The 13,334-nt window shown below is 46.0% G+C and overlaps 1 protein-coding gene across 1 annotated transcript in view; it reads left to right on the top strand.

Annotated features, from left to right (window-relative positions):
• MRPS18A (mitochondrial ribosomal protein S18A) overlaps positions 1–12,708 on the top strand; it is a 55,066-nt gene extending 42,358 nt beyond the window's left edge. Inside the window, exons 4-6 of the mRNA XM_019548597.1 lie at positions 1,806–1,929; positions 2,697–2,769; positions 12,110–12,708. Coding sequence (XP_019404142.1) covers positions 1,806–1,929; positions 2,697–2,769; positions 12,110–12,254 — 342 coding nt within the window. The 3' untranslated portion in view covers positions 12,255–12,708. The remainder of the gene's footprint in view (positions 1–1,805; positions 1,930–2,696; positions 2,770–12,109) is intronic.
• Positions 12,709–13,334: the final 626 nt, after the last annotated feature.

The raw sequence follows: 13,334 nt of genomic DNA on the forward strand, positions 1-13,334 counted from the left end.
GCCCTTTGGGCAGGGGGCTGGACTCGATGATCTCCCGAGGTCCCTTCCAGCCCTAATGTCTATGAAATCTATGAAATATAAAGGGCCTGGTTCTGAATAAAGGGATTAGGATGGAGCTAAAGCAAAGGAATTATAGGAAGGTTGCAGGGAGGTAAATGGCAACAGAGCCTTGGATTCTCTGATGTAGCTGTACTTACACTGCAAAATGCAACCAAAAAATCTCTAAACTCTCTTTTACAACAAGGCTTGTGTGAATGGGGTCTGGCCTCAGCCGTAGCACCCAGCACACACTGTTACCCCAACAGTTCATTTTAGGACTAATTTTTGCCTGGTACCATAGTGTTGGATGTAGTATATAAACCTACATAGCTGATTTCTGTGATGTGTGTCTTGTATTAACTTGACCATAGCATAGCATAGATCAATTTTGCTTGCACCATCAGGCTAATGAGAATTCAGAAAAGGGAAGGAAGTGGAGCAGGAAAAGTTTTAAAGGAATCATTGTGAAATTGAAGAGCACCAAATTATTTCTCCAGTGTGCTTAGAGGCTGGGGGCAAAGCAGGTCTGAGTGCTCAAGAGTGCTAGGGTTATCCACCCCAAAATGCAGCAACCGTTCTGCATTCTCTTGCATTGCCTTATGTCAGAGGGTGTATGACTTGTGTGGATCCAGATGATGCAGTTTTGTCTGCTGTCAGGTCTCTTCAGGTTCTCAACAATATGTGCGCAGTCTGTCCACCCAAAAAATGAAAATGTTTACAACTGCAACAGAGACATATACTCCCTGTCAGCAGGTTGAGTCAGTTAGCAGGGAATATCCAGCTGATTGGAGAAAAAAACCAAGAGCAGGGTCTCCAGAGGACCCTTGGACCAACAGCTGAAGATCTCTGTATATCCAGGGGGTGTGTCAGTATTGGCCAGAAGGATGTGCTGGCATTTGTGCTGCATGTGGAAATTGAAAACTCATATCTGAATGCTTGACTGTTTCTTTTGTTGACCTGAATGCAACAGCTGCTAAATAATGCTTAACACTTCTAGAGATCCTAAACTGTAGGGTTAACAGCAGCATAATTTGAAAGGTCCCTGAATCCCCGCTGAATCCCCAGTCTACTCCCAAGAATTTGCTGGTACCACAGCTTCTTCCTCCAGTGTAAGGTCCCTGTTTGAACAGCCCCACCTAATGGAAGTACAGCCAAAGGGTTGAAGGTCATGGTTCAGTCTCCCATGAAAAGTTTCACCTTGTCATGATCGACCAGTTTATGTAGTAGTCTCCACCCCCAAGGGACACTGTACCCAGGGGGCATGATGCATTATGCTGTGGGAAACGATAAAGGCAAAGAGGACTGGGCTCTGACCCAGGAGGTGCCTGCCAGTCCTGCATTCCTATGAGCATTCCTAGAGAACAGTCCTATAGTTGAGTGCCCAGGGGAGAAACCAGACATGGCTGAACTCAAACTCTAATGTGTGACTTTAAAGCACCTTATGAGGAGTTAAAAAGTGTACCCTCCTTCAGGAGTTGTGTACTCACCTAGATACAGTGTGCAAATTATAACAGCTTGCAGTCTGGAAACTGTGAAGTGGCAAAGACTGTAGATGGCATAATTACTCCCATTCATTAAGTCTAGGGAATCCACAGAAAAAGCAGAGCCAATAGGTAGCGTGATGACTGATGAAAGTCACTGCTGACAAAATGCAAGGTAATGCATATTAGAAGGAATCTCTTACACAGCACTAGGGGCCTCTCCAACCTAAGAGTTGTAGCTGCTAGGAAGACTCTGGCTTTAATAGTTTTACCTCTTTCTCTCAGGATGTCTTATTGCTGATTCAGTTCATCCATTCTGATGGAAGAATGCTGCCCCGGAGAATCACAGGTCTATGTAAGGAAGAGCACAAGAAGATTGTCGTGTGTGTGAAGATGGCTCAACGAGCAGGTACTTTGTCCCCTCTGGGGACAAGCTTCATGCTCCCTTTAGGTGACATTTAATTCTTAATGAAAGGGGGTGAAAACCTGGGGAGAACCCTCATTCCCAGGCTGCCAAGTGTCAGGACACAATGATGGCTATAGGCATTCTGCTCATCACTGTCTGCCAGGAATGAAGGAATTCCAGCAGTCTCCTTTCTGTCACCGAGCCCTTGCCCCTCTCTGGCAGACCTTAATCCCAGGCTGCAGATTAGTCCACCATTGCAGAAATCTGTGGGGAAGGTTTCATTTCCCAGTAACCAGTGTTGAGATGACAGCATTTGAAATGGTGAGCTTTAGTGCAAGCCTCCTCTTAGCCAATTAATATTAATGTCCATGTCTAGCTCTGCCACCTGAAGATAGCAGTGGAAATATCCAGTAAGCAAAGTTTCCTCTGCCGAATCCAGGATAAATGGCAACAGATTTGAGAAGGTAGATTGTCATCCTGGAACTAAATAGATATTGATGACCTTTTTCTAGGGAAAAAGCACCATGGTGGTGTCTTCACTGTTCACACGTAGTTGAGTCTTTGATTATAAGTTTCAACTAAAATGCAGCACTTCCAACAGTACTGTCCCCCTGATCCAAGCTAGGACACTGACTCAGAATTAATTCTGAAGAAAGACTGGCCCTGAACTATAGCATCTCCTGGATTTTCTCTGTAGATCTCCCAGCTAACTACCAGTGCAGTACCAAGGGACTATTGCAAAATCTCTTACCTTTCCTTTTCTCTCTTAGGTTTGCTGCCAAACCACAAGCCTCCCCTACCTGAAGGGTTTGTTTCAAAGAAGGCCAAGCCTACACTCAACAGGTAAACAGCCTTGACTTGTCTCTTTCTTTGTGGGAATTGGAGGAGGGAAGGCGATCTCTCCTGAGCTGGACAGTCGAGGCCTACAGAGCCAGTCAGGACCCTGGGTCTATAACAAGGGTTGGTGGCACTTCTGAGAAGAAAATATGTAATGTTATGGTTCATAGATTTATAGATTGTAAGGCCGGAAGGGACATTGGGCCCGGTCTCCTGCTCCAAGCAGGAAAGATAACTGGGGGTCAGGTGACCCCAGCAAGGTGATGGTGATGGTCTCTTCCCAACATTACAAAGACTAACTACACCTCATCCACCCATCCAGAACTAGGACATGGCCAGGCACATAATGTTCCCTTTCTGTTCTTCAGATCTTACCAGCTTTCCCACCAATGGCAGTAGGTAGAACAGGAATGGGTGGCAGGTGTTGGTGCAGCACCCTGAGGCAAACAGATACAGGGAAACCTGCAGCTCGGGCATGGATAGGAGAAGGAGCTCATTGCAGGCGTGCATGCATGCTGCACTCTGCCTTGTCTCCAGTTTCCCCTTTTAACTTCAGTTGTTGCTTGCCCTTGGCTTGCCCTTCCTGTGCTACAAGCTCTCATCTTCCTCTACCTTGGTGTCCTATCCCCTCTCCCCACTAGTATTGAAAGGCCCCTGGCCTTTGGTGAGTGAACTGAAAACCTCCTGTTCCCTTGCTCAGTGTTAGGAGGTGCTAATCCCCTGTTTATGACCTCACACTCTGTTTCCATGGGGATGTCAGAGCAGTTTATGAAGATTGTAGTAGCAGGCTGTGGGGTTACCAGAGGCCACGGGCCTGTTTTTGGGAGAACATAGACTCCAAGCCTCAGGTTGGCCTTGAAGGTCTGATTTTGGGTCTGGTTGTCTCCCATGGAGGTCTGATGGGCAGTTCTTGGGAGTTTCTCTGAAATGTTGCCAGGCTGTATATCATGATGTCAGCAAGGTTCAGAGACTGGAGGTCTCTACATCAGAACCCATGTCTGAGGACACTGAAGCCATACCAGACACAGAGTTCTGTCATCTCTAAAGTACTTCATTTATATTTCTTAAAACTCTCTGGGTTTTACTTATTATCAGCTGTGTGTGTGTTTTGTAGCAGCTGCGGGGTGGAGTGTGGTTGCTGTTTAATGTTCACAGGCCAGCTCTGCCCAGCAGGATAGGACAGGATATGGATAGTCGGATATCCCACTGGAATGGATCCCAGAGTTTAATACCCTAGCTCAACTCAGTGCTTCTCAAACTTTTTTCCTTAGCATGAACCCATTTCTTCAGCATGGCTCCTCAATCCCAACCCATAAACCCCCACCTCCATCCACTGATGTTGTTACCCCATTTGGGGCTGCAACCCACAGTTTGGGAACCACTGCTCTAACAGTTATGTTCTTCCATGTGTATTTTATGTCCCTAAAGCCAACAGCATCTGGGGGCACATCTGGTAGCACAGCACCCTCCCAAAACTAAGCTAGGAGATTGCCATTTGAATGACCCCTGCTGTTTCACCAGTACAGATCTGCAACACCCTTAGTTTTCTCTTCCGACAGGGAGGAAGGAGGTTGGGGTTTGGCTTGGCCTGGGAAGGTAAGGAAGGGGTGTGACTGGGGGAGTCAGGGTGTAGAACTGAATGGGGTAGGTTGCAAGGTCTGTGTTTGTAGTTTCCAGGGGAGCGGGGAAGGAGGGTCAAGAGAACAGGCTGGGAATTGGGGAAGATGAAGACAGAGTTGAGGGAATCAGTCCAAGAGCTGGGATGCAGTAACAAGGGCATTTCAGGAATGGTGCTGTGGTCCTTCAGGGTATTGTCTTCTCTTATCTGTTGAAGGTAGAAAGCTCCACATTTTTGGAGTTTTGCCAGGTCTCAGCCACTGTAATGGTGCAAGGGCTCTGGCCACATGCCTACCCCCACCTGTGCCTCCCACATTGCTCTCTACTACAGCAGCCAGCATTGCACAGGACAGGAGATGTTAACCACTTCCTTCCTCCAGCTGTGGGGGGTGAGGTCATTACATGCCACCCAAACCGCCACCTCCCATTCCCTTCCTGGTACACATCTGCGTCAAACAATGCTCTTGTGGTAGAGACACTGGAGTAGGCCTTAGAGCCTGGAACTGAATCAAGACTCCCACTATATATCCTGCCTGACCTTGGACAAGTCATCTATTTTTTCTTCTCTTCAATTTCCCCATCTTTAAAACCCTCTGGAAATCCATGAACAGGAGGTGTTCGGTGTCTGTGGTGCTGAGCACCCTAAAATCCTACAGCAAGTGAAGTGGCTATGACTGAGTTGACACAGTGCTGTGAAAGTTGGGGAAATTTAACCAGTTTGCACAGCAGGCCTTTGAAGTGTAACAGGGTTCCCGAGGGTCACCCAGCCTATCACTGTGTCCCTTTTGGACTTGCTTTCAAAGGGCCCAGTTCAGTTAGTGCTTTAACTGAGGGGCTAAGATCACATAGGGAAGTGGGTATCTCTGGAATGACAGGCAATTAGCCGGGTCTGGCCTCTTCCATCTATCCCTTCAGGCTGCTGTGTTGAGTACTCTGATCCTTGCTAGCACAGCTTTCTCCATCGCCCTTCTGTTTCCTGACTTAAGTAAGAATTCAATAGTCAGTTTTGCATTTTTGCTTTAAGCCTGGGGATGTCCCCAGTGGGTGTATGCCAAGAGATGTCCTTATAAGAAGCTACTGCAGTGACACCAGATGACATCCCACTCCATCTTGATCACCTTCTGAGGCAAGGGAAACAAAGTGAAATATTGTTCCCTAAGTGCACCCTGTGCAGCCTCTGTGCTGTCCAATTATAATTATATGTGCTATTATAATAGTCCCTTATTGAGTTTGCTATATGTGTGATGTTATAGTGCCTCGGAGTGTGCCTGTCCCTGCCACCAGCTGGCCCAGTGAGCCTCTGAGTAGTACTACATGGGAGAGCCAGGAAGACAGAGCACTTGACATCTCTCTGCATTTATCCCTTAAGTTGGTTAATGGAGCATCACAGGGAGCCTGTCCAGCTTTGGGGTGAAGAAATGTAGCGGGTAGGTTGTGTTTGGAAAGTATGAGGTTGTAAAGTCAGGAAGAGCAGAAACCTAATTCTTGGAGGGTGTCAGTGCTGAGGTGAGCAGCTCGTGTGGCTACCTAGCAGTCTCCTAGCTTTTTTAAAGTCCCCCTCCACACTTGCTCTGTTCCTCTCTCTCTCTCAACCCCTTGTTCCCGGTCACACGTTCTTTTGCTGTGGGGACCTGGCATTTCCTTCTCTGCTTTGCCCGTGTAATGGGAGTGGTTTGTGCTGTTGGTTTGGTGGAGGGTGACAGGATCAGCAGGCAAGGTTCTGTAAAAAGCTGAGGTCTGCTTTCCAGGTGGCAGTGAGAGCATTGCTCCAAGCTGAAGGACAGAGTGTGTGAGCATCTTATCTGTAGTTACACATGCTCACATCCTTTCCTCAATGTTCCTGAAATTCCTGTCATTGCTCCCCTGTGCAGAGAGATAAGTAACTCATTCAGCCATCTCCATCCTCCTGCTTGGCCCTTTGCCCTGACTTTAGAAATGCTGCCCTCTTGTTTTGGATGGGGCTAGGAAGGGACTGCGTAGTTCTGTATGTTGCTACCAAAGACCTCTACAAAATGGTGTCAGGCAGGATAAATGGTATTGCGTGGGGATGGGCTGAAAATGAAAATCTTTGGTCCTTTGAAATGCTTTGTTGACAGCTGCTCTGAAGTCCTTTGAGCAAGCACTCTTGTTGGCAAATGAAGTGGTAGAATCAGGATTGTTTCCTGAGATGGGAAGCTGATAGACTTCCTCCCACCCATCCCTATTTAAAGGCAGAAGAGAGCTGATATTAGCAGCTGTTTAAAGCAGGCTGCCTTGTACCTCAGCGCAACACTAACTTTATTTCATCCCCACAAGCCCCACACATCTTCCTGCTCCCTGGATAGGTATAGCAGCAGCTCAGCATCTTTGCTAGAGATAGGGGCTGGAGCTCTAACTCTGTTTTCCAAGGTTTAAACTAGATCAGAAAGTAAGGAGTATGAGAGTACATCAGGCACTGCTGGGGAGCCGGGAAGCTCTACTTTCGTATGCCTCTTGAGAACTGCAAAGCAGCAGTTCTTGGAGTTTTCCTCTGCTGTACTTCGCCTTCTCAGACTGAAATGAATTGAGCCAGCTTCACAGTAGGGACATTCAAGCATATGCTGGAAGTTATCACCCATATAAGGCAAGGTGCCACAGTAAGAAATAGTCAAGGAAGATGACCTCTGCTTTAGGGAAAAAAGAGTTGCTCCCCAGCAGTTCCCACTTGGCGCATTAAGATTAACTTGTTTATCCCTTTCTGCCCACCGGCAGATATTTTTGCATGCTCTATCCCTCAATAAAATGCTTCGCTCATACATGCGCTCTGCCCTGCACATACACATACAGCATGCCTTCTCTTCACATTGGTTCCTCAGGGAAAGATATACCTGCTTCCTTTTGACCTGAAACTAGTTGCATAGTGTTTCTGGTATGCAAGGGCTTCTCTTCACCCTGCTCTGTTCCCTAAAGCATGAGGAGTTACCTGGCAGCCTCCCTTTCCTCCGGTCAAGGTGCTCCAAGCAATGTGGCTGTGGTGCCTGAACTACCCGTTCCTGTTCTTACTGCTCACATATCAGAGGAACAGCAGTATACACTGGATCACTGGAAACAGTGACCTTGTGGGTCCTGGCTTCTTCTGAGTGACATGGGGTAGCTACAGAGGAAGATGGTCTGCTTTCATCATGGGGAGAGTCCCCATTGCTGTAACTTAGAGGAGGAGTCTGGGGAGGGGCAGAAGCAGGTCTAGTGTAAGAGTGAGATGTCCACACAAGCTGTGCTCTGAGCATGGTCTCGTGACAGCTTGGCTGGATGGAGGAGATCCTTAAGCAGTTCTCAGTGGCTGACTGGACACCACCCAGGTGAGAGACCTTCTGTATTTCTTATTTCTTGGGTATTACTTCTCCCCTTATTTATTAAGTTCCTGCTTGACATTAATTAATTGACATTAATGTGAGCTTGTTAATACCACCTGTTACTTACTTTACTAGCAGAGGGCTCACTATAGAACTGTGGCTCTCAAGGTACCCCGTGGCCTGTGACAGATGGTAACTCTTGTCCCATTCACTCCTCCTCACACACTGAAAAGTAATATTCTTTCCAATTTCTGTAAACATATGTGATACAGGAGACAGAAGAGCCTCCAAATTCATCCCCTGTTAATGCAGAACTGTTCCCCACTGAACATTTTCAAGTACTTGGCTTAGTCTTGAGGCTTCTCCTGTTTCCACAAGATAATTCCACATTTAGGCTGAAGACGGGAACAACCCTTGACAGAGGATGTTCCCTAAATGTTCCTTTTCTGTATTTCATCCCATCATTCTTGGTTTTGCTTCTGTTCTGCTCTCACCTGGTATGTCTTAAGCTATTTAGTGCTGCAGTGACATTTGTTTCAGCAGCCAGCTACAGAGGCAGGATTTTCAGAGATTTCACCAGCACTATGTGGAACTGCAAACCATATTCAAATTCCAGAGCCATGTGTGCGGGCCACACACCAGAACAGCTTGGGAAGCTGTCAAGAGCAGCTGCAGATCAAACCTCCCTCCTTGCTTTTAAGATTATAAACCTAAATAGTTGTGCAGCTTCCCTTCCAGTACGTAGATTATTAGAGTTCAAGTGCGGGTGAATGCTGGTCTGAGCTGAGTGGCCATTCCAGAGGCAGAAGCTGGAGTCAGTTACGTGGATGGTGCCCAGGTTGTTCCTTTGACAGGGACCAAAATATTGGTCAAAGCAAAACTTCAAGAAGCCATCGCTTCCAAAAATGAAAGAGTTTGTAATAGGGAGGGAAAGTCACCACTTCCCCAGGCCTGAGAAGGATGCTGATCCCAAAGCATTGCCACCAGGAGCTGCTGTGGACTGTGGGGTAGGAGTATGAGGATTTGGAGAGCTTGCAATTACTCCATTCCCAGACTCTCACCAGAAGGAGGTATTTATAGGGGTTGAGGCAGCAACACTGAGGCAGGTAGCTCCCAGCTCCTTCAGTTGTACTTCTTTGTCTGCCTCTTGGATGATAAAGAAGTTGTCATATGTTAGGTGATCCCATCATATTTGCAGTTGCCAAACTAGAAGGAAGCATCCCCCTGGATAATTGTGCATCTTTGTCAGGCTCTGTGGATTTTCCTTTCTTTCTGGGAGTTAAATCTAGCATTGTAGCTATCTCTGTTTAGCTCAAGCAGCATGTGGTTTCCCTCATCTGCGCTGAAAGCCTGTAGCCTTGTTCCCTGTATTGTGTGAATTCAAAAGCAAAGAACCAAAGAGGCTGCAGGTGAGTGAAGCCAAGAGGCGTCCCGGGAAGGGGATATGGCAGGGAGAAGGCAGCCGTGCCAGCACTTTGATGGAGTACTTCCTGCACAGGCTCGAGCCCTCTGCCTTCTCTTAATCCAAACAAGAGCCAGATTGAAAAAGTTTAGTCAGAGTTCAGAAGTTCAGCCTTGAGCTGCACCAACATGGCTGCATGCAGGGCTGCAGCTGCCCCATGTGCAGGTGATTTCCTTTGCCTTAGCACATGGAAGCCCTGTGCATCTTCCCCAGGTGTTAAACAGCAGTCTCTGGATACAGTTAGGATGTGGTAGTAGCTAATTATGCCCTTCCCAAAGCTGTCATTTGTTGCCTGCATTATTCTAGTGCCCTGCGGTCTTAGTCATTGACCAGGACACCATTGGGTTTACACAGCACCAAGCACAGAGCAGAAAGGTGGTTCCTGCCGCCAGCACCAGATTAATAGTCATGTTCATCTTTGGCAATCATGTGGGGCTTCCGTGGTTTGAATCAATGGCTCATGTTCTTAGCAGTATGTATCAAGCATCCACACTGTGAGGCTTTATCAGGCTCCAGGCTCAGCCCTGGCAGCACTGAACTGGGTAAGAGGATCCTCACTAAGTGCAAGTGTTTCTTGATTGTGATAACAAAGCCCCCTTCTAAACAGAGGGGCCTTTAAATACAATAATGGCTAGTATAGAAACTTGAATAGGTGCACAAATGACAAAAAAAGGCATTGTACTTGGAAGCCAAATTTGCTTGAAAATTCCAGGTGCTGGGCAGGTTCTTTGGCCTTCCCACATGTGGGTCCTGCCCCTGCCCCTGCTCCCACCTTCCTGAAAAAATGAGTCCAAATAGTGAAAGTGAGGGGCTGGACAGTGAAGAGGAAAGGAGCTTTGCAGTGGAACAACTGCTTCCAGGCTTGAAGGCAATGTTTGAATCAAGGTAAAAAAAGCAGCAAAAAAGTAGGACAAGCTTGAGTTTTAGACAAAGCTATTAAAAACAGAAAAGGCAAACTGCGCTCCAGGAAGGGAGAGCGTCCAAATGTCTGTTTCAACTAACAATGAAAAGCCCCAGCCTGCTCTCTGCAAAGGAAGCCAAAAGACGGGAGTGGAGGGCTGGATTAGACCTGCTCAAAGGAAAAATAACAAAAGCTTTAAAATCAGGTCATTACTAAATCCTCTTTCCTATGCAGAATTGGGGTGTGCACATCCAGCCCCCAGATGAAAATAGAGAGATTTCTTAAAAAGCCAGGGTTTGTCTAAATCTTCACACAGCATTGATGGGTATCTCACATTCACAGTGCTTCCCTCTTGCAGTGAGATCATTTATTATCATGGGAACACTTTACCATAAGCAGAAGGTCACATGACCAAAATGGCACTTGGCGTTTTGTGATGACTTGAAACAGTTTGGGATTTCCATCCTCCACTGTAACTGGAGTCTCACTGTATCAGAGCTTGCTGTAGCTGGGTGTTTCTGTTGCCTGTGATATGTAAAAGATCTTTTCCCCTTCTGGCCATTAAAGACCTTGCAAAACCTCATCCCAATGTAAACAGCATTAATCCCATTTTTCTAAGGAAGTGAAAGAGGCTCCAGTTCTGAAGGGAAACAATAGTAGGACATCCACTAATGCAGAAGCATAACATTAGACATAGAAAGGGACTGACTCAATTCTGTGTTGTGCAACTCTCTTTCTCATTTTGTATGTCCTGTAGTTACTTATTTGTCCTGGCTACTTAGATTGTAAACTCCTTGAGGCAGACTACTTATTTGTTTGCAAAGCACCTGAGAGGCCACTTCATCTGAGTGGCAGGAATCCTTGGATGTAATTTGTTTTCAATTGTTTGGGACCCTAAAAGAGGGAAACATGCTGCCAGAATGTGTGTGGTCTTCGTCTATTCCGTAACTGCGTGGCATCACAGACTTTTATTTTACAGCTCCCACACATGTGGCAGGCCCTTCATTGTACAGAAAAATTAAATAGTTCCTCCACAGAGCACTTATTGGCCAAATTCATGCATGATGCACGAGGGACAACAAAACCCTATGGGGTAGGATGACAGATTGGGTTACACAAGGATCTTCTGATAGTTCAACAGAAGCAGGCAGACAACCTCACTGGACAAAATTTACCCATTTGTTCCAAACTCTCTTTTGTTCAAGTGTTGTTTGGGAAGGTTAAACCAGGGGTTCATTTAAGATTTTCATTGTCTGACAAAATTATCTTTCTCCAAGGACCTATTACTCCCCTTCTACTGGTAGCAACAGATTTAAATTATAACAAAACTCCAGGGCGCCCAGCCACAGAACTAGATTTCCAGTAACTTGCTGGATATGAGATTTTGGCTTATGCTAAAGGCCAGACACCAGCCCCCAGATTGTTCAGATGCAGGCTTATTTGCCAGCCATCAGTTGCTCTCGCTGTTTGGTTGGAATTGCTGTATTTCTCATCCCAGCACCTCTTGGAATGCAAAGTTGTTTATAGGACATCATAACACATATGTGGCTGACAATAAATGATTTGGCTAGAATCCCTATTCCAAGGTGCCTGCCCAGTGGAAATAAAGGGAGACTTTTAGTTGAGAGTCTAGCCTTTATAACTGGTCCACTTTGTTACTCAGGCTGGCTGAGGAGATGGTTTCTTAAGAACATAGAATGGGGGAATAAATATAAAGCTGAGTGTTGATGCAGGAAAGGGACCCAACCCCACATTTGGATAAACTGAATCAGATGGGCAACTTGCCGGGAGCCTTGCATAAGGAAGTTCATGGCTATTGCTACTGGCTTTGGTAGAGAGGTGCAAGATAGAAGCTCCAGGACACAAGACACCTTCTTCCTAGTACCTCTTGAACCAATAAGGCTTTTACATATTGAATCCTGTAAGAGTCCATGGTCCTCACCTCCTATATTAAATAGGTAGGGAGCCCAAAGCCACACTGGCCCACCCATTTTATAGTCTTTTTCTAAGTTATCAGCCTAAGCCTGAAATGATTTCTTGTTTCTGTGTTCACAGGTATCTCACCCGGTGGTCCATCAAATCTGCCAAGCCTATCTGGAACAAAGGCCACAAATGGTGCAGAGTCCCCATGGTAGTCGGACATCCTGTGCTGCAGGACAACATCAAATATGGGACGAAACCTATTTATTTGAATCACTGAGGTGCAGTGGAACTTTTTTTTATAACAAACAAATCGAGGAGTAAAATGTTCATTGTTTCATTATGGCCCAAGAAATTTCGTTTGTGGTTTTTACAGCAGCAGTCCACCAGAGAAGGGAATCTCTGAAAATTTTTGCCTCTGTTCAGATCTGCCAGTGGTCTAGGCTTTAGCACTTGTGACTGAGAGGGAAAAGACTGTGTTGTACCCTCTGCTACTTTGTCTGTCATGATGAAAATTGTGTTAATCATTACTGAAGTGGAATATTTTTATAATCTGTAATGTCCTTAGCTCGAAGCAGAAAGCACGTGGCAGTGGCAGGCAGGCATTTGGCCTGATGACTGCACCTCATTATCATAACTCACTGGCATGATCTGACAAATACAGAACACATTTGACATTTTGTAATGACTTGGCCTGTCATATTCTTCTTGCAAATAAATTTGTTGCAAGCTACTCCCTCAAGTTTTTTCTCTGATGTCTCGAACAGTGTATGGTTGATGCACATGTATCATGCTTGATGAAATAACTTCATATCACACAGCTATCACCTACTGAACCCTTTGCTTCCAAAGTCCCAGCTCTGGGTCTGTCAGGAAAGGAGATTAAATCCACCAGTGTTAACTGCTGTTTGCTCATGCCTGCTCTCATGTCTCCTTAAGGCTGCAAAATTATGTTAACCTGCTTTTATTATGTACTCCTCCATGGGTGAGTTGCATACAGGTTTGGCCAGGAATCTCTGTTAGCATTTATCATCATGTACAGGAAAAATGGGTGATGGTGGCCAGTGTTAATCAAGAAATCAAACACAGGGATTGTTTATAGTTTGAATCTGTGAAGGGGAAGCCCTGGAGTCAGACCCTTGTGACTGCAAGATACTGGGTCCCCTCTCAAAGAACACAAGTTGTGGATTCTGTAGCTCTAGGTTTGTCCTTTTGAACTTCTGAAATAATACCCACTCAAACTGGATATAGAACTTCAAATCAGTGGGTTTGGTAGTAGAACAGTAGCGACTGGGTGAGATGTGCATGAGGACTTGCTGTAGCACTTTTGCTGAGATATGTCCAATAACAGAATTTCCAG

The sequence above is a fragment of the Crocodylus porosus genome, unplaced genomic scaffold (genome assembly GCF_001723895.1).
Source record: "Crocodylus porosus isolate Cpor-Errol unplaced genomic scaffold, CroPor_comp1, whole genome shotgun sequence".
NCBI lineage: Eukaryota > Metazoa > Chordata > Crocodylia > Crocodylidae > Crocodylus > Crocodylus porosus.